At 46.6% G+C, this 24,525-nt stretch overlaps 1 protein-coding gene across 1 annotated transcript in view; it reads right to left on the reverse strand.

Moving 5' to 3' along the window:
- Window positions 1–11,683: 11,683 nt before the first annotated feature.
- The window catches only part of LOC139384630 (insulin-like growth factor 1 receptor), a 115,152-nt gene continuing 102,310 nt past the window's right edge, over window positions 11,684–24,525 (reverse strand). Inside the window, exons 19-22 of the mRNA XM_071129446.1 lie at window positions 20,828–20,993; window positions 20,571–20,700; window positions 14,945–15,079; window positions 11,684–12,383 (exon numbers count right to left, since the gene is read on the reverse strand). Coding sequence (XP_070985547.1) covers window positions 11,762–12,383; window positions 14,945–15,079; window positions 20,571–20,700; window positions 20,828–20,993 — 1,053 coding nt within the window. The 3' untranslated portion in view covers window positions 11,684–11,761. The remainder of the gene's footprint in view (window positions 12,384–14,944; window positions 15,080–20,570; window positions 20,701–20,827; window positions 20,994–24,525) is intronic.

Raw genomic sequence — 24,525 nt, forward strand, 5'->3', positions numbered from 1 at the left:
CAGTATCTTTGAGTATCTCTGGATTGTCTCAGAACATGTATAGTGGCATACTGAATTAAGCATATCAGGTACAGCAAGAGTTCCCAAACTTTTTCACTCAGGCCCCCCTTCCAGCATTGGGGAACATCCTTTTGCTTATAATATACACTACCGGTGAAAAGTTTTAAAACACCTCTTCATTCAAGGGTTTTTCTTATTTTTACTTTTTGTAGAATAATAGTGAAGACATCAAAACTATGAAATAACACATGGAATCATGTAGTAAACAAAAGATTCGACACAAATCAAAAAGTATTTTATATTTTAGTTTCTTCAAATAGCAAACCTTTGCCTGGATGACAGCTTTGCCCACTCTTGGCATTCTCTCAACCAGCTTCATAAGGTAGTCAGTCGCCTGGAATGCATTTAAATTAAACAGCTGTGCCTTTCAGTTATTTTTGTAATTGTTTTCCTTAATGTGTTTGAGCCAATCAGTTGTGTGTTTGAGCCAATCAGTTGTGTTGTGACAAGGTAGGGTTGGTATACAGAAGATAGCCCTATTTGGTAAAAGACCAAGTCCATATTATGGCAAGAACAGCTCAAATAAGCAAAGAGAAACGACAGTCCATCATTACTTTAAGACATGAAGGTCAGTCAATACAGAACATTTCAAGAACATTGAACGTTTCTTCAAGTGCAGTTGCAAAAACCATCATTCAATATGATGAAACGGGCTCTCGTGAGGACCGCCACAGGAATGGAAGACCCAGAGTTACCTCTACTGCAGGGGATAAGTTCATTAGAGTTACCAGCCTCAGAAATTGCAGCCAAATAAATGCTTCACTGATTCAAGTAAGAGACGCATCAACATCAACTGTTCAGAGGAGACTGTGTGAATCAGGCCTTCATGGTTGAATTGCTGCAAAGAAACCACTACTAGAGAACACCAATAAGAAGAAGTGTCACTTGGGCCAAGAAACACGAGCAATGGACATTAGACCGGTTGAAATGTGTCCTTTGGTCTGGAGTCCAAATTGGAGATTTTTGGTTCCAACCGCCGTGTTTTTGTGAGACGCGGTGTGGGTGAACGGATGATCTCCGCATGTGTAGTTCCCACCGTAAAGCATGGAGGAGGTGTGATGGTGTGCGGGTGCTTTGCTGGTGACACTGTCTGTGATTTATTTAGAATTCAAGGCACATAACCAACATGGCTACAACAGCATTCTGAAGTGATAAGCCCAAACCAGATGGCATGGCGTAGTGGGACTATCATTTGTTTTTCAACAGGATAATGACCCAACACCTCCAGGCTGTGTAAGGGCTATTTTACCAAAAAGGAGAGTGATGGAGTGCTGCATCAGATGACCTGGCCTCCATAACCCTCCGACCTCAAACACATTGAGATGGTTTAGGATGAGTCGGACCGCAGAGTGAAGGAAAAGCAGCCAACAAGTGCTCAGCATATGTGGGAACTCCTTCAAGACTGTTGTAAATCAATTACAGGTGAAGCTGGATGAGAGAATGCCAAGAGTGTGCAAAGCTGTCATCAAGGCAAAGGGTTGCTAACCTGAACTAGGCTGCAGGCACTGGTTATCGTTTTAAGCTTTTTCTTGAGTGAGTCTTCTTGAGTCTACCATAAAGGCCTGATTGGTGAAGTGCTGCAGAGATGGTTGTCCTTCTGGAAGATTCTACCATCTCCACAGAAGAACTCTAGAGCTCTGTCAGAGTGACCATTTGGTTCTTGGTCACCTCCCTGGCCAAGGCCCTTCTCCCAATTCTGAATTTGGCTGGGCGGCCAGCTCTAGGAAGAGTCTTGGTGGTTTCAACTTCGTCCATTTAAGAATGATGGAGGCGGGCCTCCCAGGTGGTGCAGTGGTCTATGGCACTAAGCTTAGCTGTGCCACCAGAGATTCTGGGTTTGAGCCCAGGCTCTGTCGCAGCCGGCCGCGACCGGGAGGTCCATGGGGCGACGTGCAATTGTCCCAGCGTCGTCCGGGTTAGGGAGGGTTTGGCCGGAAGGGATATCTTTGTCTCATCGCGCACTAGCGACTCCTGTGGCGGGCCGGGCGCAGTGCATGCTGATCAGGTCGCCAGGTGTACAGTGTTTCCTCCTACACATTGGTGCGGCTGGCTTCCAGGTTGGATGGGCATTGTGTCAAGAAGCAGTGCAGCTAGGTTGGGTTGTGTTTCGGAGGATGTATGGCTCTCGACCTTCGCCTCTCCTGAGTCCGTACGGGAGTTGCAGCGATGAGACAAGACTAACTATCAATTGGAAACCACGAAATTGGGGAGAATAAAAAAAAATAAAAAATGGAGGCCACTGATTTCTTGGGGACCTTCAATGCTGCAGAATTGTTTCGGTACCCTTCCCCAGATCTGTGCCTCGACACAATCCTGTCTTGGAGGACAATTCCTTTGACCTCCTGGCTTGGTTTTTGCTCTGAAATTCACTGTTAACTGTGGGACCTTATGTAGACAGGTGTGTGCCTTTCCAAATCATGTCCAATCAATTGAATTTACCTCAGGTGATCTCCAATCAAGTTGTAGAAACATCTGAAGGATGATCGATGGAAACAGGATGCACCTGAGATCAATTTAGAGTCTCATAGCAAAGGGTCCAAATACTTATGTAAATAAGATATTTCTGGTTTTTAATAAATTAGCAAACATGTCTAAAAAACTGTTTTATCTTTGTCATTATGGGGAGTTGTGTGTAGATTGCTGAGAAAATGGTTTAATTTAATCAATTTTAGAAAAAGGCTGTAATTTAACAATATGTGGAAAAAGTCAAGGGGTCTGAATACATTCTGAATGCACTGTAGGTCCTGGATGACAGGAAGCTTTGACCCAGTGATGTACTGGGCCATACACACTACCCTCTGTAGCGCCAAACAATCGGATGCCAAGCAGTTGCCATACCAGGCGATGATGCAATCGGTCAGGATGCTCTCGATGGTGCAGCTGTAGAAGTTTGAGGATCTGGGGAACCATGCCAAATCTTTTCAGTCTCCTGAGGGGGAAAGGTGTTGTTGTGCCCTCTTCGCGACTGCCTTAGTATGTTTGGACCATGAGTTTGTTGGTGATGTGGACACCAAGGAACTTAAAGATCTCAACCTGCTACACTACAGCACCGTCAATGTGAAAGGGGCGTGTTCGGCCCTCCTTTTCCTGTAGTCCACGATCATCTCCTTTGTCTTGCTCACGCTGAGGGAGAGGTTGTTGTCCTGGCACCACACTGCCAGGTCTCTCACCCCTATAGGCTGTTTCATCCTTGTCGATGATCAGGCCTACCACTTGTCGTAAGCAAACTTAATGGTGTTGGAGTCGTGCTTTCCACACAGTCGTGGGTGAACAGGGAATACAGGAGGGGACTAAGCACGCACCCTGAGGGGCCCCCGGGTTGAGGATTAGCGTGGCAGGGATGTTGTTGCCTGTATTGACGTGGCAGATGTGTTGTTACCTGCCCTTACCACATGGGAGGCGGCCCGTCAGGAAGTCCTTGATCCAGTTGCAGGAGGAGGTGTTTAGTCCCAGGGTCCTTAGCTTAGTGATGAGTTGTGTGGGCACTATGGTGTTGATCGCTGAGCTGTAGTCAATGAATATCATGCTCACATACAGTGGCAAGAAAAGTATGTGAACCCTTTGGAATTACCTGGATTTCTGCATAAATTGGTAAAATTTTTATCTGACCATCTACGTCAGAACAGACACACAGTGTGCTTAAACTAATAACACGCAAATTCTTGTATTTTTCTTGTCTATATTGAATACATTCACAGTGTAGGTTGGAAAAAGTATGTGAACCCTTAGGCTAATGACTTCTTCAAAAGCTACTTGGAGTCATGGGTCAGCTAACCTGGAGTCCAATCAATGAGACGAGATGTTGGTTAGAGTTACCCTGCCCTATACAAAACACTCACAAAATTTGAGTTTGCTATTCACAAGAAGCATTGCCTGATGTGAACCATGCCTCGAACAAAAGATACATCAGAAGACCCAAGATTAAGAATTGTTGACTTGCATAAAGCTGGAAAGGGTTACAAAAGTATCTCTAAAAGCCTTGATGTTCATCAGTCCACGGTAAGACAAATTGTGTAGTTCAGCACTGTTGCTACTCTCCCTAGGAGTGGCCGTCCTGCAAAGATGACTGCAAGAGCACAGCGCAGAATGCCCAATGAGGTTAAGAAGAATCCTAGTGTCAGCTGAAGATTTAGACATATCTGGAACATGCTATCATCTCTGTTGACGAGTCTACGATACGTAAAACACTAAACAAGAATGGTGTTCATGGGAGGACACCACGGAAGAAGCCACTACTGTCCAAAAAAAAAGTTTGCAAAAGCGCACCTGGATGTTCCACAGCGCTACTGGCAAATATTCTGTAGACAGATGAAACTAAAGTTGAGTTGTTTGGAAGGAACAAACACTATGTGTGGAGAAAAAAAGGCACAGCACAGCACACCAACATCAAAACCTCATCCCAACTGTAAAGTATGGTGGAGGGAGCATCATGGTTTGGGGCTGCTTTGCTGCCTCAGGGTCTGGACAGCTTGCTATCGTCAACAGAAAAATGAATTCCCAAGTTTATCAATACATTTTGCAGGAGAATGTAAGGCTATCCGTCTGCCAATTGAAGCGCAACAGAAGTTGGGTGATGCAGCAGGACAACGACCCAAAACACAGAAGTAAATCAACAACAGGATGGCTTCAACAGAAGAAAATACACCTTCTTGAGTGACCCAGTCCTGACCTCAACCCGATTGAGATGCTGTGGCATGACCTCAAAAGAGCAGTTCACACCAGACATCCCAAGAATATTGCTGAACTGAAACAGTTTTGTAAAGAGTAATGGTCCAAAATTCCTCCTGACCGTTGTGCAGGTCTGATCCGCAACTACAAAAAAACATTTGGTTGAGGTTATTGGTTCCAAAAGGAGGGTCAACCAGTTATTAAATCCAAGGGTTCACATACTTTCCCACCCTGCACTGTGAATGTTTACACGCTGTGTAATCAATAGACATGAAAACGTATAATTGTGTTATTAGTTTAAGCAGACTGTTTGTCTATTGTTGTGACTTAGATGAAGATCAGATCAAATTTTATGACCAATTTAAGCAGATGTCCAGGTAATTCCAAAGGGTTCCCATGCTTATTCTTGACACCGTAGATGTTCCTTTTGTCCAGGTGGGAAAGGGCAATGTGGAATGCGATTGAGATTGCGTCATCTGTGGATCTGTTGGGGCGGTATGCGAATTGGAGTGGGTCTAAGGTTTCTGGGATGATGGTGTTGATGTGAGCCATGACCAGCCTTTCAAAGCACTTCATGGCTACTGACGTAAGTACTATGGGGCTGTAGTCATTTAGGCAGGTTACCTTCGCTTTCTTGGGCACAGGGACTATGGTGGTCTGCATGAAACATGTAGGTATTACAGACTCGGTCAGGGAGAAGTTGAAAATGTCAGTGAAGACACTTGCCAGTTGGTCAGCACATGCTCGGAGTACACGTCCTGGTAATCTGTCTGGCCCCGCTGACTTGTGAATGGTGACCTGTTTAAAATGTCTTGCTCACATCTGCTACGGAGAGCATGATCACACAGTTTTTGCTTGCAGGAATCAGGAGGAGGATAGAATTATGGTCAGATTTACCAAATGGAGGGAGAGCTTTGTATGTGTCTCGGTGTGTGGGGTAAAGATGGTCTAGAGTTTTTCCCTCTGGTTGCACATTTGACATGCTGGTAGAAATGAGGTCAAACTGATTTAAGTTTGCCTGCATTAAAGTCCCTGGCCACTAGGAGCGCTGCTTCTGGATGAGCATTTTCTTGTTTGCTTATGGCCATATACAGCTCATTGAGTGCGGACTTAGTGCCAGCATCGGTTTGTGGTGGTAGATGGGGGTAGAGTAATGGGGGTAGATGTGGCAGTAGCAGCTCATTATTTGATCTAGTAATGGGGAGGTAGATGTGGCAGTAGCAGCTCATTATTTGATCTAGTATGGGGGGTAGATGTGGCAGCTCATTATTTGATCTAGTAATGGGGGTAGATGTGGCAGTAGCAGCTCATTATTTGATCTAGTATGGGGGATAGATGTGGCAGCCCATTATTTGATCTAGTAATGGGGGTAGATGTGGCAGCTCATTATTTGATCAGTAATGGGGGTAGATATGGCAGCTCATTATTTGATCCAGTAATGGGGGGGATATGTCAGTATCTCTTTCCTTCATTAAGGACTGGGGGGGGGGGGGTCTTTCTCTGTCCTTCATTCAGGAAAGACAACAGTTAGGAATACCGTCACTAAACCTCTAAGAAACTAAAATAAAAAGCCATCTTTCCGGCAAAAACAACAATGTATTGGTGAAAACAAATGTAAGGCTTTGGACAATATGTGGCAAAACAGCATATCTTTATGAGTTAAAGAGAAACAATGATGTTTCATATGAATGAATTGTTTGAGAAATACAACAAGCATAAGAACAAATGGACTGTAATGGGAACGAGAGTAAAACAATCAACCTGAACGATTCATTTTTATATAGATATATTATAACCACAAGAAAAATAAAGAATTAAATAGCAGCTTCTGTACAGACAATTACTTAGAAGAACATAAACAGTGATGTGTATGAACATGTTCTGAGGTCTAACTACACCAAATATACAAAGGTATGTGGACACCCCTTCAAATGAGTGGATTCACCACACAGCCATGCAATCTCCATAGCACAACATTGGCAGTAGCATGGCCCTTACTGAAGAGCTCAGTGACTTTCAACGTGGCACCGTCATAGGATGCCACCTTTCCAACAAGTCAGTTAGTCAAATATCTTCCCTGCTAGAGCTGCCCCGGTCAACAGTAAGTGCTGTTATTGTGAGGTGGGAACATATAGGAGCAACAACGGCTCAGCCACGAAGTGGTAGGCCACACCAGCTCACAGAATGGCAACGGCGAGTGCTGAAGCAGGTAGCGCGTTTAAAAACACTCAGTACCGAGTTCCAAACTGCCTCTGGAAGCAACGTCAGCACAAGAACTGTTGGTCGGGAGCATCATGAAATGGGTTTCCATGGCTGAGCAGCCGCACACAAGCCTAAGATCACCATTCACAATGCCAAGTGTTGGCTGGAGTGGTGTAAAGCTCACCGCCATTGAACTCTGGAGCAGTGGAAACGCTTTCTCTGGAGTGATTAATCACACTTCACCATCTGGCAGTTCGACAGACGAATCTGGGTTTGGCCGATGCCAGGTAACGCTACCTGCTCGAATGCATAGTGCCAACTGTAAAGTTTGGTGGAGGAGGAATAACAGTCTGGGGCTGTTTTTCATGGTTCGGGGTAAGGCCCTTAGTTCCAGTGAACAGAAATCTTAATGCTACAGCATACAATGACATTCTAGATGATTATGTGCTTCCAACTTTATGGTAACAGTTTGGGGGAAGGCCCTTTCCTGTTTCAGCATGACAAAGCCCCCGTGCACAAAGTGAGGTCCATACAGAAATGGTTTGTTGAGATCGATGTGGAAGAACTTGACCGGTCTGCGCAGAGCCCTGACCTCAATCCCATTGGGATGCCGACTGCTAGCCAGGCCTAATCGCCCAACATCAGTGCCCGACCTCACTAATGCTCTTGTGGCTGAATGGAAGCAAGTCCCAGCAGCAATGTACCAACATCTAGTGGAAAGCCTTCGCAGAAGAGTGGAGGCTGTTATAGCAGCAATGTTCCAACATCTAGTGGAAAGCCTTCGCAGAAGAGTGGAGGCTGTTATAGCAGCAATGTTCCAACATCTAGTGGAAAGCCTTCCCAGAAGAGTGGAGGCTGTTATAGCAGCAATGTTCCAACATCTAGTGGAAAGCCTTCCCAGAAGAGTGGAGGCTGTTATAGCAGCAATGTTCCATCATCTAGTGGAAAGCCTTCCAAGAAGAGTGGAGGCTGTTATAGCAGCAGAAGGGGGACCAACTCCATATTAATGCCCATCATTTTGAAATGAGATGTTTGACGAGTTCGTGTCCACATACTGTTGGTGATGTAGTGAACAACTGTAAGAGCAATGGAGAAATGTTCTAAATCTTAGAGCAGAGACTACAGTGTAAATATATACCTGCTGTGTACAGCAATGTCTCCCTCCCTTCATACTACTGGACTGGAGACAACTCCTGTCTGTCCCTACTCCCTCCATACTACTGGACTGGAGCCATACATCCGGTCAGAGAAACTAAGCATATGGAGCCATACATCCGGTCAGAGAAACTAAGCATATGGAGCCATACATCCGGTCAGATGAACTAAGCATATGGAGCCATACATCCGGGCAGAGGAACTAAGCATATGGAGCCATACATCCGGTCAGATGAACTAAGCATATGGAGCCATACATCCGGTCAGAGGAACTAAGCATATGGAGCCATACATCCGGTCAGATGAACTAAGCATATGGAGCCATACATCCGGTCAGATGAACTAAGCATATGGAGCCATACATCCGGTCAGATGAACTAAGCATATGGAGCCATACATCCGGTCAGATGAACTAAGCATATGGAGCCATACATCCGGTCAGATGAACTAAGCATATGGAGCCATACATCCGGTCAGAGGAACTAAGCATATGGAGCCATACATCCGGTCAGATGAACTAAGCATATGGAGCCATACATCCGGTCAGAGGAACTAAGAAGGGAACTGAAGGACTGGATAAAACAACCTCCCATTGATCACAATCCTTTAAGATACTAAATAATTTAGTCATGTCTTGTAGGCTTAGGAGACGACAAGTAGTTTACGCAAATGTCAGAATGATTCCTGTCAATCACAGACAAGACAAAGGGAGAAGACGTAGTTTACACTAGTGTCAGAATGATTCCTGTCAATCACAGACAAGACAAAAGGGAGAAGACGTAGTTTACACTAGTGTCAGAATGATTCCTGTCAATCACAGACAAGACAAAAGGGAGAAGACGTAGTTTACACTAGTGTCAGAATGATTCCTGTCAATCACAGACAAGACAAAAGGGAGAAGACGTAGTTCACACTAGTGTCAGAATGATTCCTGTCAATCACATACAAGACAAAAGGGAGAAGACGTAGTTTACACTAGTGTCAGAATGATTCCTGTCAATCACAGACAAGACAAAAGGGAGAAGACGTAGTTCACACTAGTGTCAGAATGATTCCTGTCAATCACAGACAAGACAAAAGGGAGAAGACGTAGTTCACACTAGTGTCAGAATGATTCCTGTCAATCACAGACAAGACAAAGGGAGAAGACGTAGTTTACAATAGTGTCAGAATGATTCCTGTCAATCACAGACAAGACAAAAGGGAGAAGACGTAGTTTACACTAGTGTCAGAATGATTCCTGTCAATCACAGACAAGACAAAAGGGAGAAGACGTAGTTTACACTAGTGTCAGAATGATTCCTGTCAATCACAGACAAGACAAAAGGGAGAAGACGTAGTTCACACCAGACAACTAACCATCATCAGTGATGACCATCTTGTCCCAGTCCAACAGAGAGGATCATGTCTGTCCATCCACTGATATACAACACAGACACAGAGACAGACAGCGCTTGACCGTTGACGTGGCGTCCAGACAGAAGATTTAACATTTACCTCACAATAATAATAATGCCCCCCAATATTACACAGTGAGCCAACCAACCATCACGTCTCCATTTGGGGATATTTAGAAAAACTAATAGAAAACACACTATATATATATATAGTGTACCATCTCAGTACCTGTATAAAGTTTAGAACACCTACTCATTCCAGGGGTTTTCTTTATTTGTACTATTTTCTACATTGTAGAATAATAGTGAAGACATCTAAACTATGAAATAACACAAATGGAATCACGTCGTAACCCAAAAAAGAGAAAGAGTTCAAAATATATTTTCATTTTGAGATTCTTCAAATAGCCACCCTTTTGCCTTGATGACAGCTTTGCATTCTCTCAACCAGCTTTATGAGGTTATCACCTGGAATGCATTTTAATTAACAGGTGTGCCTTGTTAAAAGTTATTTTTGTGGAATTTCTTTCCTTCTTTATGCGTTTGAGCCAATCAGTTGTGTGTTTGAGCCAATCCGTTGTGTGTTTGAGCCAATCAGTTGTGTGTTTGAGCCAATCCGTTGTGTGTTTGAGCCAATCAGTTGTGTTGTGACAAGGTAGGGTTGGTATACAGAAGATAGCCCTATTTGGTAAAAGACCAAGTCCATATTATGGCAAGAACAGCTCAAATAAGCAAAGAGAAATGACAGTCCATCATTAATTTAAGGCATGAAGGTCAGTCAATATGGAACATGTCAAGAACTTTGAAAGTTTCAGTCACAAAAACCATCAAGCGCTATGATGAATCTGGTTATCATGAGGACCGCCACAGGAAAGGAAGACCCAGCATTACCTCAGCTGCAGAGGATAAGTTCATTAAAGTTACCAGCCTCACTAACAGACACATCTCAACATCAACTGTTTAGAGGAGACTGTGAATCAGGACTTCATGGTTGAATTGCTGCAGAGAAACCACTACTAAAGGACACCAATAAGAAGAGACTTGTTTGGGCCAAGAAACACGACCAATGGACATTAGAACGGTGGAAATCTGTCCTTTGGTCTGATGAGTCCAAATTTGAGATTTTTGGTTCCAACAGCCGTGTCTTTGTGCGATGCAGAGTAGATGAACAGATTATCTCCGCATGTGTAGTTTCCATCGTGAAGCATGGAGTAGGTGGTGTGATGTATTCTGCAGCGATACACCATCCCATCTGGTTTGGGCTTAGTGGGACTATCATTTGTTTTTCAAAAGGACAATGACCCAACACACCTCCAGGCTGTGTAAGGGCTATATGACCAAGGAGAGTGATGGAGTGCTGCATCAGATGACCTGGCCTCCACAATCACCCGACCTCAACCCAATTGAGATGGTTTGGGATGAGTTGGACCACAGAGTGAAGGAAAAGCAGCCAACAAGTGCTCAGCATATGTGGGAACTCCTTCAAGACTGTTGGAAAAGCATTCCTCATGAAGCTGCTTGAGAGAATGCCAAGAGTGCAAAGCTGTCATCAAGGCAAAGGGTGGCTATCATGAAGAATCTCAAATATATTTTGATTTGCTTAACACTTTTTTGTTTTTTTTTGTTTTTGATGTCTTCACTATTATTCTACAATGTAGAAAATAGTAAACATTAAGAAAAACCCTTGAATGAGTAGGTGTGTCCAAACTTTTGACTGGTAGCGGTAACCAGAAACCTTCCTGAACAACGGACTTGCGTTTTATATATAAAGGTAGCTGGGCCTAAAGGACTATATGTAAAAAAAAAAAACGTTGTTCAGGTTGTGGGTCAGGGTCCTCCCAGCAGGCCTCAGCAGGAGGTGCTTTATTTCAATGTCAATACAATAACAGAATGAAAAAGTAGGAGTCCCACCACAGAGGAGTCCCACCACAGAGGAGTCCCACCACAGAGGAGTCCCACCACAGAGGAAGTCCACCACAGAGGAGTCCCACCACGGAGGAGTCCCACCACAGAAGAGTCCCACCACAGAGGAGTCCCACCACAGAGGAAGTCCACCACAGAGGAGTCCCACCACAGAGGAGTCCCACCACAGAGGAGTCCCACCACAGAGGAGTCCCACCACAGAGGAGTCCCACCACAGAGGAGTCCCACCACAGAGGAGTCCCACCACAGAGGAGTCCCACCACAGAGGAGTCCCACCACAGAGGAGTCCCACCACAGAGGAGTCCACCAAGCTCTTTAGAAAAGAGGGATGAGGGATGGAGAGAGGTCCACTAGGATCAGCAGGCCGAGGACTGTGGGAGGGGCATGGCACGTTCCTTCTTCCTCACTCCGTTCATGTGTGCGTAGGGCGGTGAGTCATTGAAGGCTGGTCGCAGCAGGACCTGGGCGACCGCCTCGGGGCCGTTGGACTCCACCTGTTCTGACGCCCCTGAGCTCTGGGCTGAGGAGGGGCCAGGGGCCACTCGGGAGCAGCAGGCCTGGCTGGTGGCCACGAGGGCTGGGGAGCAGGGGGACGAGGGAGCCTGGGGCTGAACCTGCCCAGAGGACGGGGCTGAAGGGGGGGTGGAGCCCAGCGTTAATGGACCGTCGGGGGCCGTGGAGGCTGATGTCTGTTGGGAGGGGGGAGGAGGGGGCTGGTTGGGCAGGGCGGACCCAGAGGTGGTGGGGGGGCAGGGGATGGGGGGCCGTGAAGAGGCAGCTGGGCCTAAAGGAACATTCTTCATGTTTTCTACCTCCATGTCTAACTCCTCTGTGTCTGGAAGCTTGTTCTCTTCGCTGTAAAAGAAACTCATCTCTCTGAACGGTGGCTCCAGCTCCTCCTTGATGCTGTTAATGATCTCCAGAAACGACGGACGCATCTTAGGGTTGTACTGCCAACACATACGCATTAACTCAAACCTGGTAGGAGAGAGAGCGAAGTTAGATATTATCTAATGGGTTATACTGCCAACACATTAACTCAAACCTGGTAGCTAATGGGTTGTACTGCCAACACATTAACTCAAACCTGGTAGGAGAGAGAGAGAGAAGTTAGATATTATCTAATGGGTTGTACTGCCAACACATTAACTCAAACCTGGTAGGAGAGAGAGAGAGAAGTTAGATATTATCTAATGGGTTGTACTGCCAACACATTAACTCAAACCTGGTAGGAGAGAGAGAGAAGTTAGATATTATCTAATGGGTTGTACTGCCAACACATTAACTCAAACCTGGTAGGAGAGAGAGAGAAGTTAGATATTATCTAATGGGTGCAGGCAGTAGTTCTTTCAATTCAAGCACCAAAACAGTTCACGTTCCATATCTATACATGTCCACACAAGTGTGTGTGTGTGTGTGTGTGTGTGTGTGTGTGTGTGTGTGTGTGTGTGTGTGTGTGTACAGTAATACTGGTTTTCCAGATAGGGTTGTTTGTGAAGCATTTAAAGTGATGTTATATTTCCCCCTCTGGTCAATAGATGGCAGTATACTAGACATTACATCCTCCAGTCAATAGATGGCAGTATACTAGACATTACAGCCTCCAGTCAATAGATGGCAGTACACTAGACATTACAGCCTCCAGTCAATAGATGGCAGTATACTAGACATTACATCCTCCAGTCAATAGATGGCAGTATACTAGACATTACAGCCTCCAGTCAATAGATGGCAGTACACTAGACATTACAGCCTCCAGTCAATAGATGGCAGTATACTAGACATTACAGCCTCCAGTCAATAGATGGCAGTATACTAGACATTACAGCCTCTAGTCAATAGATGGCAGTATACTAGACATTACATCCTCCAGTCAATAGATGGCAGTATACTAGACATTACAGCCTCTAGTCAATAGATGGCAGTATACTAGACATTACAGCCTCCAGTCAATAGATGGCAGTATACTAGACATTACAGCCTCCAGTCAATAGATGGCAGTATACTAGACATTACAGCCTCCAGTCAATAGATGGCAGTATACTAGACATTACATCCTCCAGTCAATAGATGGCAGTATACTAGACATTACAGCCTCTAGTCAATAGATGGCAGTATACTAGACATTACAGCCTCCAGTCAATAGATGGCAGTATACTAGACATTACAGCCTCCAGTCAATAGATGGCAGTATACTAGACATTACAGCCTCCAGTCAATAGATGGTAGTATACTAGACATTACAGCCTCCAGTCAATAGATGGCAGTATACTAGACATTACATCCTCCAGTCAATAGATGGCAGTATACTAGACATTACAGCCTCCAGTCAATAGATGGCAGTATACTAGACATTACAGCCTCCAGTCAATAGAGCAGAGCCCCAATCTGATGAAACCTAACAGACTACCGGACTGGCAGAGCCCCACGCTGCTGAAACCTAACAGGCTGAACAGGCTACTGGACTGGCAGAGCCCCAAGCTGCTGAAACCTAACAGGCTACCGGACTGGCAGAGCCCCACGCTGCTGAGAGCTAACAGACTACCGGACTGGCAGAGCCCTAAGCTGCTGAAATCTAACAGGCTGAACAGGCTACCGGACTGGCAGACCCCCAAAGAGAAGGCACAGGGAGAAGGAGGTGGTCCAGGGAGAGGAGGAGGTCCAGAGAGAGAAGGAGGTCCAGGGAGAGAAGGAGGTCCAGGGAGAGAAGGAGGTGGTCCAGGGAGAGAAGGAGGTGGTCCAGGGAGAGAAGGAGGAGGAGGTCCAGGGAGAGGAGGAGGAGGTCCAGGGAGAGGAGGAGGAGGTCCAGGGAGAGGAGGAGGAGGTCCAGGGAGAGGAGGAGGAGGTCCAGGGAGAGGAGGAGGAGGTCCAGGGAGAGGAGGAGGAGGTCCAGGGAGAGGAGGAGGAGGTCCAGGGAGAGAAGGAGGTCCAGGGAGAGAAGGAGGTCCAGGGAGAGAAGGAGGTCCAGGGAGAGAAGGTGGTGGTCCAGGGAGAGAAGGAGGTCCAGGGAGAGGAGATGGTGGTGGTGGTCCAGGGAGAGAAGGAGGTCCAGGGAGAGAAGGAGGTGGTGGTCCAGGGAGAGAAGGAGGTCCAGGGAGAGGAGATGGTGGTGGTGGTCCAGGGATAGAAGGAGGTCCAGGGAGAGGAGATGGTGGTGGTGGTCCAGGGAGAAGAGGTGGTCCAGGGAGAGAAGATGGTGGTGGTGGTCCAGGGAGAAGAGGTGGTCCAGGGAGAAGAGGTGGTCCAGGGAGAGGGGGAGGAGGTGGTCCAGGGAATATACTGTACACACGCACCAATCTAATTCCACAAAATTATGCAAAGTAACCTACATACCGATAAGCCTGACCGGTCAAATATATTTCCATCAAATGGTATTTCCATCAATGGACTAAAAAACATTATTTCGCAAAAGGATTTTTCTTCCCCCGGACAATTGGCCAGCACCAATTTTATTTATCGGCTTTTCAATTTTTTGGGGCAAAAATCCAGATATACCGGGCTAACGGACACCCAGGTGTGTGTGTGCGTGTGTAACTCACAGCATGTCAGGGCAGTTGTCTGGTTTGTCTAGCAGTCCTCCATCCATAACGAAGTGCAGCACCTGCTCATTGGACATCCCCTGGTAGGGCTGCTCTGCTAGTGTGGCTATCTCCCATAATACCACCCCAAAAGACCTGCAGAGAGAGAGGAGACAGGGTTATACACCATGACCTACACACCCTGACCTGGTAGGGCTGCTCTGCTAGTGTGGCTATCTCCCATAACACCACCCCAAAAGACCTGCAGAGAGAGAGGAGACAGGGTTATACACCCTACACACCCTAACCCTATACACCATGACCCTACACACCCTATACACCATGACAACATGACCCTACACACCCTATACACCCTGACCCTACACACCATGAACCTACACACCATGACCCTACACACCCTGACCCTACACACCCTGACCCTACACACCATGACCCTAAACACCCTACACACCATGACCCTACACACCATGACCCTATAAAACCTACACACCATGACACTATACACCCTGACCCTATACACCCTACACACCATGACCCTAAACACCCTACACACCATGACCCTACACACCATGACCCTACACACCATGACCCTATAAAACCTACACACCATGACACTATACACCCTGACCCTATACACCCTACACATCCAGACCCTACACACCCTGACCCTATACACCATGACCCTATACACCATGACCCTATACATCATGACCCTATACATCATGACCCTACACACCATGACCCTACACACCATGACCCTACACACCCTATACACCATGACCATACACACCATGACCCTATACACCCTACACACCATGACCCTACACACCCTGACCCTATACACCATGACCCTACACACCATGACCCTACACACCCTACACACCATGACCCTACACACCCTGACCCTAGACCCTACACACCATGACCCTATACACCCTACACACCATGACACTACACACCTGCCCCTATACACCATGACACTATACACCATGACCCTACACACCATGACACTACACACCATGACCCTACACACCATGACCCTATACACCCTACACACCCAGACCCTATATACCCTGAAACTATACACCTTAATCCTACATACCCTATGCACCCTGAAACTTTACACCCTAAACCTACACACCCTAACCCTACATATCCTATATACCATGACCCTATACACCTTAACCCTACATACCCTATACACCCTGAAACTTTACACCCTAAACCTACATATCCTATACACCCTGACCCTACACACCCATCACACCCTGATCCTACACACACTGACCCTACACACCCTGATCCCACACACACTGACCCTACACACACTGACCCTACATACCATGACCCTATACACCCTACACACTATGACCCTACACACCCTGACCCTATACACCATGACCCTACACACATGACTCTACACACCCTGACCCTATACACCAAGACCCTACACACCATGACCCTATACACCCTACACACCATGACCCTGTAAAACCTACACACCATGACACTATACACCCTGACCCTATACACCCTACACACCATGACACTACACACCATGACACTATACAGCATGACCCTATACACCATGACCCTATACACCCTACACACCCAGACCCTATATACCCTGAAACTATACACCTTAATCCTACATACCCTATGCACCCTAAAACTTTACACCCTAAACCTACACACCCTAACCCTACGTATCCTATATACCATGACCCTATACACCTTAACCCTACATACCCTATACACCCTGAAACTTTACACCCTAAACCTACATATCCTATACACCCTGACCCTACACACCCATCACACCCTGATCCTACACACACTGACCCTACACACCCTGATCCCACACACACTGACCCTACACACACTGACCCTATACACCATGACCCTACACACCATGACCCTACACACCATGACCCTAACACCCTACACACCATGACCCTACACACCCTGACCCTATACACCCTACAAACCCTGACCCTATACACCATGACACTATACACCCTGACCCTACACACCATGACACTATACACCCTGACCCTATACACCCTACACACCATGACACTATACACCCTGACTCTACACACCATGACCCTACACACCATGACCCTACACATCCAGACCCTATACACCCTGAAACTATACACCCTAACCCTACATACCCTATACACACCCTAAACCTACACACCCTGACCCTACATAGCATTACACTATACAACCTAACCCTACATATCCTATGCACCCGGACCCTACACACCATATACACCATGACCCTACACACCCTGAACCTATACACCATGACACTATACACCCTGACCCTATACACCCTGACCCTACACACCCTATACAAACTATACACCCAGACCCTACACACCATGACCCTAGGAGGGGTGTCCTCGGATGGGGCCACAGTGTCTCCTGACCCCTCCTGTCTCAGCCTCCAGTATTTATGCTGCAGTAGTTTATGTGTCGGGGGGCTAGGGGCTAGGGTCAGTACTTCTCCTGTCCTATTCGGTGTCCTGTGTGAATCTAAGTGTGCGTTCTCTAATTCTCTCCTTCTCTCTTTCTTTCTCTCTCTCGGAGGACCTGAGCCCTAGGACCATGCCCCAGGACTACCTGACATGATGACTCCTTGCTGTCCCCAGTCCACCTGGCCGTGCTGCTGCTCCAGTTTCAACTGTTCTGCCTTATTATTATTCAACCATGCTGGTCATTTATGAACATTTGAACATCTTGGCCATGTTCTGTTATAATCTCCACCCGGCACAGCCAGAAGAGGACTGGCCACCCCACATAGCCTGGTTCCTCTCTAGGTTTCTTCCTAGGTTTTGGCCTTTCTAGGGAGTTTTTCCTAGCCACCGTGCTTCTACACCTGCATTGCTTGCTGTTTGGGGTTTTAGGCTGGGTTTCTGTACAGCACTTTGAGATATCAGCTGATGTACGAAGGGCTATATAAATACATTTGATTTGATTTGATATACACCATGACCCTATACACCCTGACCCTACACACCCTGTACACCATGACCCTACACACCATGACCCTACACACCCTATACACCATGACAATACACACCATGACCCTACACACCATGACCCTATACACCCTGACCCTACACACCCTGACCCTACACACCATGACCCTACACACCATGACCCTACACACCATGACCCTACACACCATGACCCTATACACCATGACCCTATACACCCTGACCCTATACACCCTGACCCTATACACCCTATACACACCCTGACACTATACACCATAAACCCTGACCCTACACATCATGACACTACACACCCTATACACCCTGACCCTATACACCATGACCCTATACACCATGACCCTATACACCATAGCACTACACATGCTATAAACCATGACTCGATACACCCTACACACCATGACCCTACACACCCTGACCCTACACACCCTATACACGCTGACCCTACACACCATGACCCTACACACTACACATCATGACCCTATACACCCTACACACCATGACCCTATACACCCTATACACCGTGACCCTATACACCATGACCCTATACACCCTGACCCTATACACCCTGACCCCACACACCCTATACACACCCAATACACCCTGACACTATACACCATACACCCTGACCCAACACATCATGACACTACACACCCTATACACCCTGACCCTATACACCATGACCCTACACAGCATGACCACCATATACAGCATGACCCTGTACACCATGACCCTGTACACCATAGCACTACACATGCTATAAAACATTACTCTATACACCATGACCACCATATACAGCATGACTCTACACACCATGACCCTATACACCACGACCCTATACACCATGACCCTATACACCCTGACCCTACACACCCTATACACACCCTGACACTACACATCATGACACTACACACCCTATACACCCTGACCCTATACACCCTGACCCTATACACCCTGACCCTATACACCATGACCCTATACACCCTGACCCTATACACCCTGACCCTATACACCCTATACACACCCTGACACTATACACCATAAACCCTGACCCTACACATCATGACACTACACACCCTATACACCCTGACCCTATACACCCTGACCCTACACACCATGACCCTATACACCATGACCCTATACACCATGACCCTATACACCATGACCCTATACACCATAGCACTACACATGCTATAAACCATGACTCGATACACCCTACACACCATGACCCTACACACCCTATACACGCTGACCCTACACACCCTATACACGCTGACCCTAAACACCCTACACACCATGACCCTACACACCCTATACACCCTACACACTATACACCCTGACCCTACACGCGTGTGTGTGTGTGTGTGTGTGTGTGTGTGTGTGTGTGTGTGTGTGAGAGAGGAAGTGTGTGTGATCAGAGGTGTATGCGTGTATTTTCTGGGTCCGCTCTGTAATCTGGCCAGGGAGAGTGTCGCGTCGTAGTGTCGGGTCGTTTCCTTCTCACAAGAAACAATCAGCATTAAGAGGACCGTTAAAGCTACCCACTCCCCTATTGGTCCCCCCAGACTCCCCCTCCCCAGTCCTCAAGCCCTGGAGGACATGAAGAAAAGAGGAGAAATGTAGAGAAGTTACTAGAGGAGAGGAGTAATATAGAGGAGTAATGTAGAGAAGTTACTGGAGGAGAGGAGTAATGTAGAGGAGTTACTGGAGGACAGGAGTAATGTAGAGGAGTTACTGGAGGACAGGAGTAATGCAGAGGAGTTACTGGAGGAGTAATGTAGAGGAGTTACTGGAGGAGAGGAGTAATGCAGAGGAGTTACTGGGGGAGAGGAGTAATGCAGAGGAGTTACTGGAGGAGAGGAGTAATGTAGAGGAGTTACTGGAGGACAGGAGTAATGTAGAGGAGTTACTTGAGGAGAGGAGTAATGTAGAGGAGTAATGTAGAGAAGTTACTGGAGGAGAGGAGTAATGTAGAGGAGTTACTGGAGGACAGGAGTAATGTAGAGGAGTTACTGGAGGAGAGGAGTAATATAGAGGAGTTACTGGAGGAGAGGAGTAATGTAGAGGAGTTACTGGAGGAGAGGAGTAATATAGAGGAGTTACTGGAGGAGAGGAGTAATGTAGAGGAGTTACTTGAGGAGAGGAGTAATGTAGAGGAGTTACTGGAGGAGAGGAGTAATGTAGAGGAGTTACTGGAGGAGAGGAGTAATATAGAGGAGTTACTGGAGGAGAGGAGTAATGTAGAGGAGTTACTGGGGGAGAGGAGTAATATAGAGGAGTTACTGGAGGAGAGGAGTAATGTAGAGAAGAGATATTTACTGTAGTGTGCTGTAGTAGTGTACTGTTTATATAAACGGTAGTGAGACGTACTGGCCAGCTCTGCTTTAAACAGACAGACAGAAGCTGGAATGGGACTTGTGTTCCACTCCCTCTCAAAACATCAGGCTAAATGGCTTCCCAAGAGGGGACCACATGGAGAGAGGGGTTCAGGCTCTTCTACAAGGTTGGCTCCATTCCTTTTAAATGTAGTCCCTCCTGGAAGTGAAATAAATTGCTCCATCCTCATTGAAATGAGAAGGTGAATGGTTGAATGGTGCAGTTACCAGACATCAGAGGTGGTGGTGAACACTCCATCTTTAAGGGACTCGGGGGACATCCATCGGACCGGCAGCAACCCCTTTCCTCCTTTACGGTAGTAGTCTGTCTCATAGATGTCTCTGGTCATACCAAAATCTACTCACACACAGGGAAGAATGACTTAACATGCACGTAGAAAAACACTGTCCACATCAATATACGAGGCTAAATTACAAGTCTAATAGAATTGTAATTCTTTAGTAGGAAGTCTGTCTGTTCTTACCACCTATCTTGACGGTGTAGTCGTCTGCCACCATACAGTTCCTGGCGGCCAGGTCTCTGTGGACAAACTTGTTAGCGTTGAGATAAGACATCCCGTCAGCTATCTCCCCAGCCATCTGAATAATCTTCTTCAGAGGAGGGAGGTTGAGACTGTAGGACTGGGACGGCTGTCGGGAGGAGAGAGAGGAGGTTAGAGTCCATCTGAATAATCTCCTTTAGAGGAGGGAGGTTGAGACTGTAGGACTGGGACGGCTGTCGGGAGGAGAGAGAGGAGGTTAGAGTCCATCTGAATAATCTTCTTCAGAGGAGGGAGGTTGAGACTGTAGGACTGGGACGGCTGTAGGGGAGGAGAGAGAGGAGGTTAGAGTCCATGTGGGAGCTGAGGTGGGTACGGTAGAGGACAGAGTAGGAAGGTTCAGGTCGGGAGATCGGATGAGGTATTGAAAGGTTAGGGTGTAGAGTAGGGCTAGGTAATGTAAGGGCCTGTCACGCAATGGCGTCGGAGGGGATGGCTGCCGGTTTACAGGCTCCTAAGCAATTGTGTGTTTTTTCGCATTGTTTGTAACTTATTTTGAGAATAATGTTGATGCTACCGTCTCGTAAGACCGGAAAGAGCTTCTGGATAGCAGAACAGTAATTACTCACCTCAAACTGGACAAAGATCTTTAATTTAATGAGTCGGACGCGAAGGATATACTGTTTCTCCCAGACCAGGCCCAAATCCCTGTCACTCGCGTGAAGAAAAGATGGAGATACAGGGGATGTAGTTCAGGGTGCCTTGTGAGGATTCGTAAGCGAGTGGGTAACCCGCCTCCACCGTCCTTTCTATTAGCGAACGTAAAATCACTGGAGAATAAACTGGATAAACTCTGTTCAAGATTTCCTACCAACAGGACATTAAAAACTGTAATATCTTATGTTTCACCGAGGCGTGGCTGAATGACGACACTGATAAGGATAATATTCAGTGTGCTGGGTTTTCCGTGCATCAGCAGGACAGAACAGCTTAGTCTGGTAAGACGAGGGGTGGTGTGTGTCTACTTGTCAATTACAGCTGGTGCGCGATGTCTAATATTACGGAAGTCTCGAGATATTACTCACCAGAGGTAGAGTTTCTTTTTACATTGTTTTTATTGACCTTTATTTAACCAGGTAGGCTAGTTGAGAACACCTTTATTTAACCAGGTAGGCCAGTTGAGAACAAGTTCTCATTTACAACTGCGACCTGGTCAAGATAAAAGCAGTTCGACACAGACAACACAGAGTTACACATGGGATACACAGAACAGTCAATAACGCAATAGGAAAAAAGATATACACTGCTCAAAAAAATAAAGGGAACACTAAAATAACACATCCTAGATCTGAATGAATGAAATATTCTTATTAAATACTTTTTTCTTTACATGTGCTGAATGTGCTGACAACAAAATCACACAAAAATTATCAATGGAAATCAAATTTATCAACCCATGGAGGTCTGGATTTGGAGTCACTCAAAATTAAAGTGGAAAACCACACTACAGGCTGATCCAACTTTGATGTAATGTCCTTAAAACAAGTCAAAATGAGGCTCAGTAGTGTGTGTGGCCTACACGTGCCTGTATGACCTGGGCATGCTCCTGATGAGGTGGCAGATGGTCTCCTGATGGATCTCCTCCCAGACCTGGACTAAAGCATCCGCCAACTCCTGGACAGTCTGTGGTAGAACGTGGAGTTGGTGGATGGAGCGAGACATGATGTCTCAGATGTGCTCAATTGGATTCAGGTCTGGGGAACGGGCGGGCCAGTCCATAGCATCAATGCCTTCCTCTTGCAGGAACTGCTGACACACTCCAGCCACATGAGGTCTAGCATAGTCTTGCATTAGGAGGAACCCAGGGCCAACCGCACCAGCATATGGTCTCACAAGGGGTCTGAGGATCTCATCTCGGTACCTAATGGCAGTCAGGCTACCTCTGGCGAGCACATGGAGGGCTGTGCGGCCCCCCAAAGAAATGCCACCCCACACCATGACTGACCCACCGCCAAACCGGTCATGCTGGAGGATGTTGCAGGTAGCAGAACGTTCTCCACGGTGTCTCCAGACTGTCACGTCTGTCACATGTGCTCAGTGTGAACCTGCTTTCATCTGTGAAGAGCACAGGGCGCCAGTGGCGAATTTGCCAATCTTGGTGATCTCTGGCAAATGTCAAACGTCCTGCACGGTGTTGGGCTGTAAGCACAACCCCCACCTGTGGACGTCGGGCCCTCATACCACCCTCATGGAGTCTGTTTCTGACCGTTTGAGCAGACACATGCACATTTGTGGCCTGCTGGAGGTAATTTTGCAGGACTCTGGCAGTGCTCCTCCTGCTCCTCCTTGCACAAAGGCAGAGGTAGAGGTCCTTCTGCTGGGTTGTTGCCCTCCTACGGCCTCCTCCACGTCTCCTGGTAGCGCCTCCATGCTCTGGACACTACGCTGACAGACACAGCAAACCTTCTTGTCACAGCTCGCATTGATGTGCCGTCCTGGATGAGCTGCACTACCTGAGACACTTGTGTGGGTTGTAGACTCAGTCTCATGCTACCACTAGAGTGAAAGCACCGCCAGCTTTCGAAAGTGACCAAAACATCAGCCAGGAACCTGCAGAACCACTCCTTTATTGGGGGTGTCTTGCTAATTGCCTATAATTTCCACCTGTTGTCTATTCCATTTGCACAACAGCATGTGAAATGTATTGTCAATCAGTGTTGATTCCTAAGTGGACAGTTTGATTTCACAGAAGTGTGATTGACTTGGAGTTACATTGTGTTGTTTAAGTGTTCCCTTTATTTTTTTGAGCAGTGTATATACATTGTGTGCAAATGAGGTAAGATTAGGGAGGTAAGGCAATAAATAGGCTGTAGTAGCGAAGTAATTACAATTTAGCAATTAAACACTGGAGTGATAGATGTGCAGAAGATGAATGTGCAAGTAGAGACACTGCAAAGGAGCAAAATAAAATAAATAACAATATGGGGATGAGGTAGTTGGATGGGCTATTTACAGATGGGCTATTTACAGATGGGCTATGTACAGGTGCAGTGATCCGTGAGCTGATCTGACAGCTGGTGCTTAACGTTAGTGAGGGAGATATGAGTCTCCAGCTTCAGTGATTTTTGCAATTCGTTCCAGTCATTGGCAGCAGACAACTGGAAGGAAAGATGACCAAAGGAGGAATTGGCTTTGGGGGTGACCAGTGAAATATACCTGCTGGAGTGCGTGCTACGGGTGGGAGCTGCTATGGTGACCAGTGAGCTGAGATAAGGTCAGGCTTTACCTAGCAGAGACTTATAGATGACCTGGACCCAGTGGGTTTGGCGACGAATATGAAGCGAGGGGCAGCCAACGAGAGCATACAGGTTGCAGTGGTGGGTAATATATGGGGCTTTGGTGACAAAACGGATGGCACTGTGATTACTCAGCAAATTGGATGCCGTCAGTGTTGGAAGCTATTTTATAAATGACATCGCCAAAGTCAAGGATCGGTAGAATAGTCAGTTTTACGAGGGTATGTTTAGCAGAATGAGTGAAGGATGCTTTGTTGCAAAATAGGAAGCCGATTCTAGACTAATTTTGGATTGGAGATGCTTAATGTGAGTCTGGAAGGAGAGTTTACAGTCTAACCAGAAACCTAGGTATTTGTAGTTGTCCACATATTCTAAGTCAGAACCGTC

This window comes from Oncorhynchus clarkii, chromosome 26, assembly GCF_045791955.1.
Source record: "Oncorhynchus clarkii lewisi isolate Uvic-CL-2024 chromosome 26, UVic_Ocla_1.0, whole genome shotgun sequence".
NCBI lineage: Eukaryota > Metazoa > Chordata > Actinopteri > Salmoniformes > Salmonidae > Oncorhynchus > Oncorhynchus clarkii.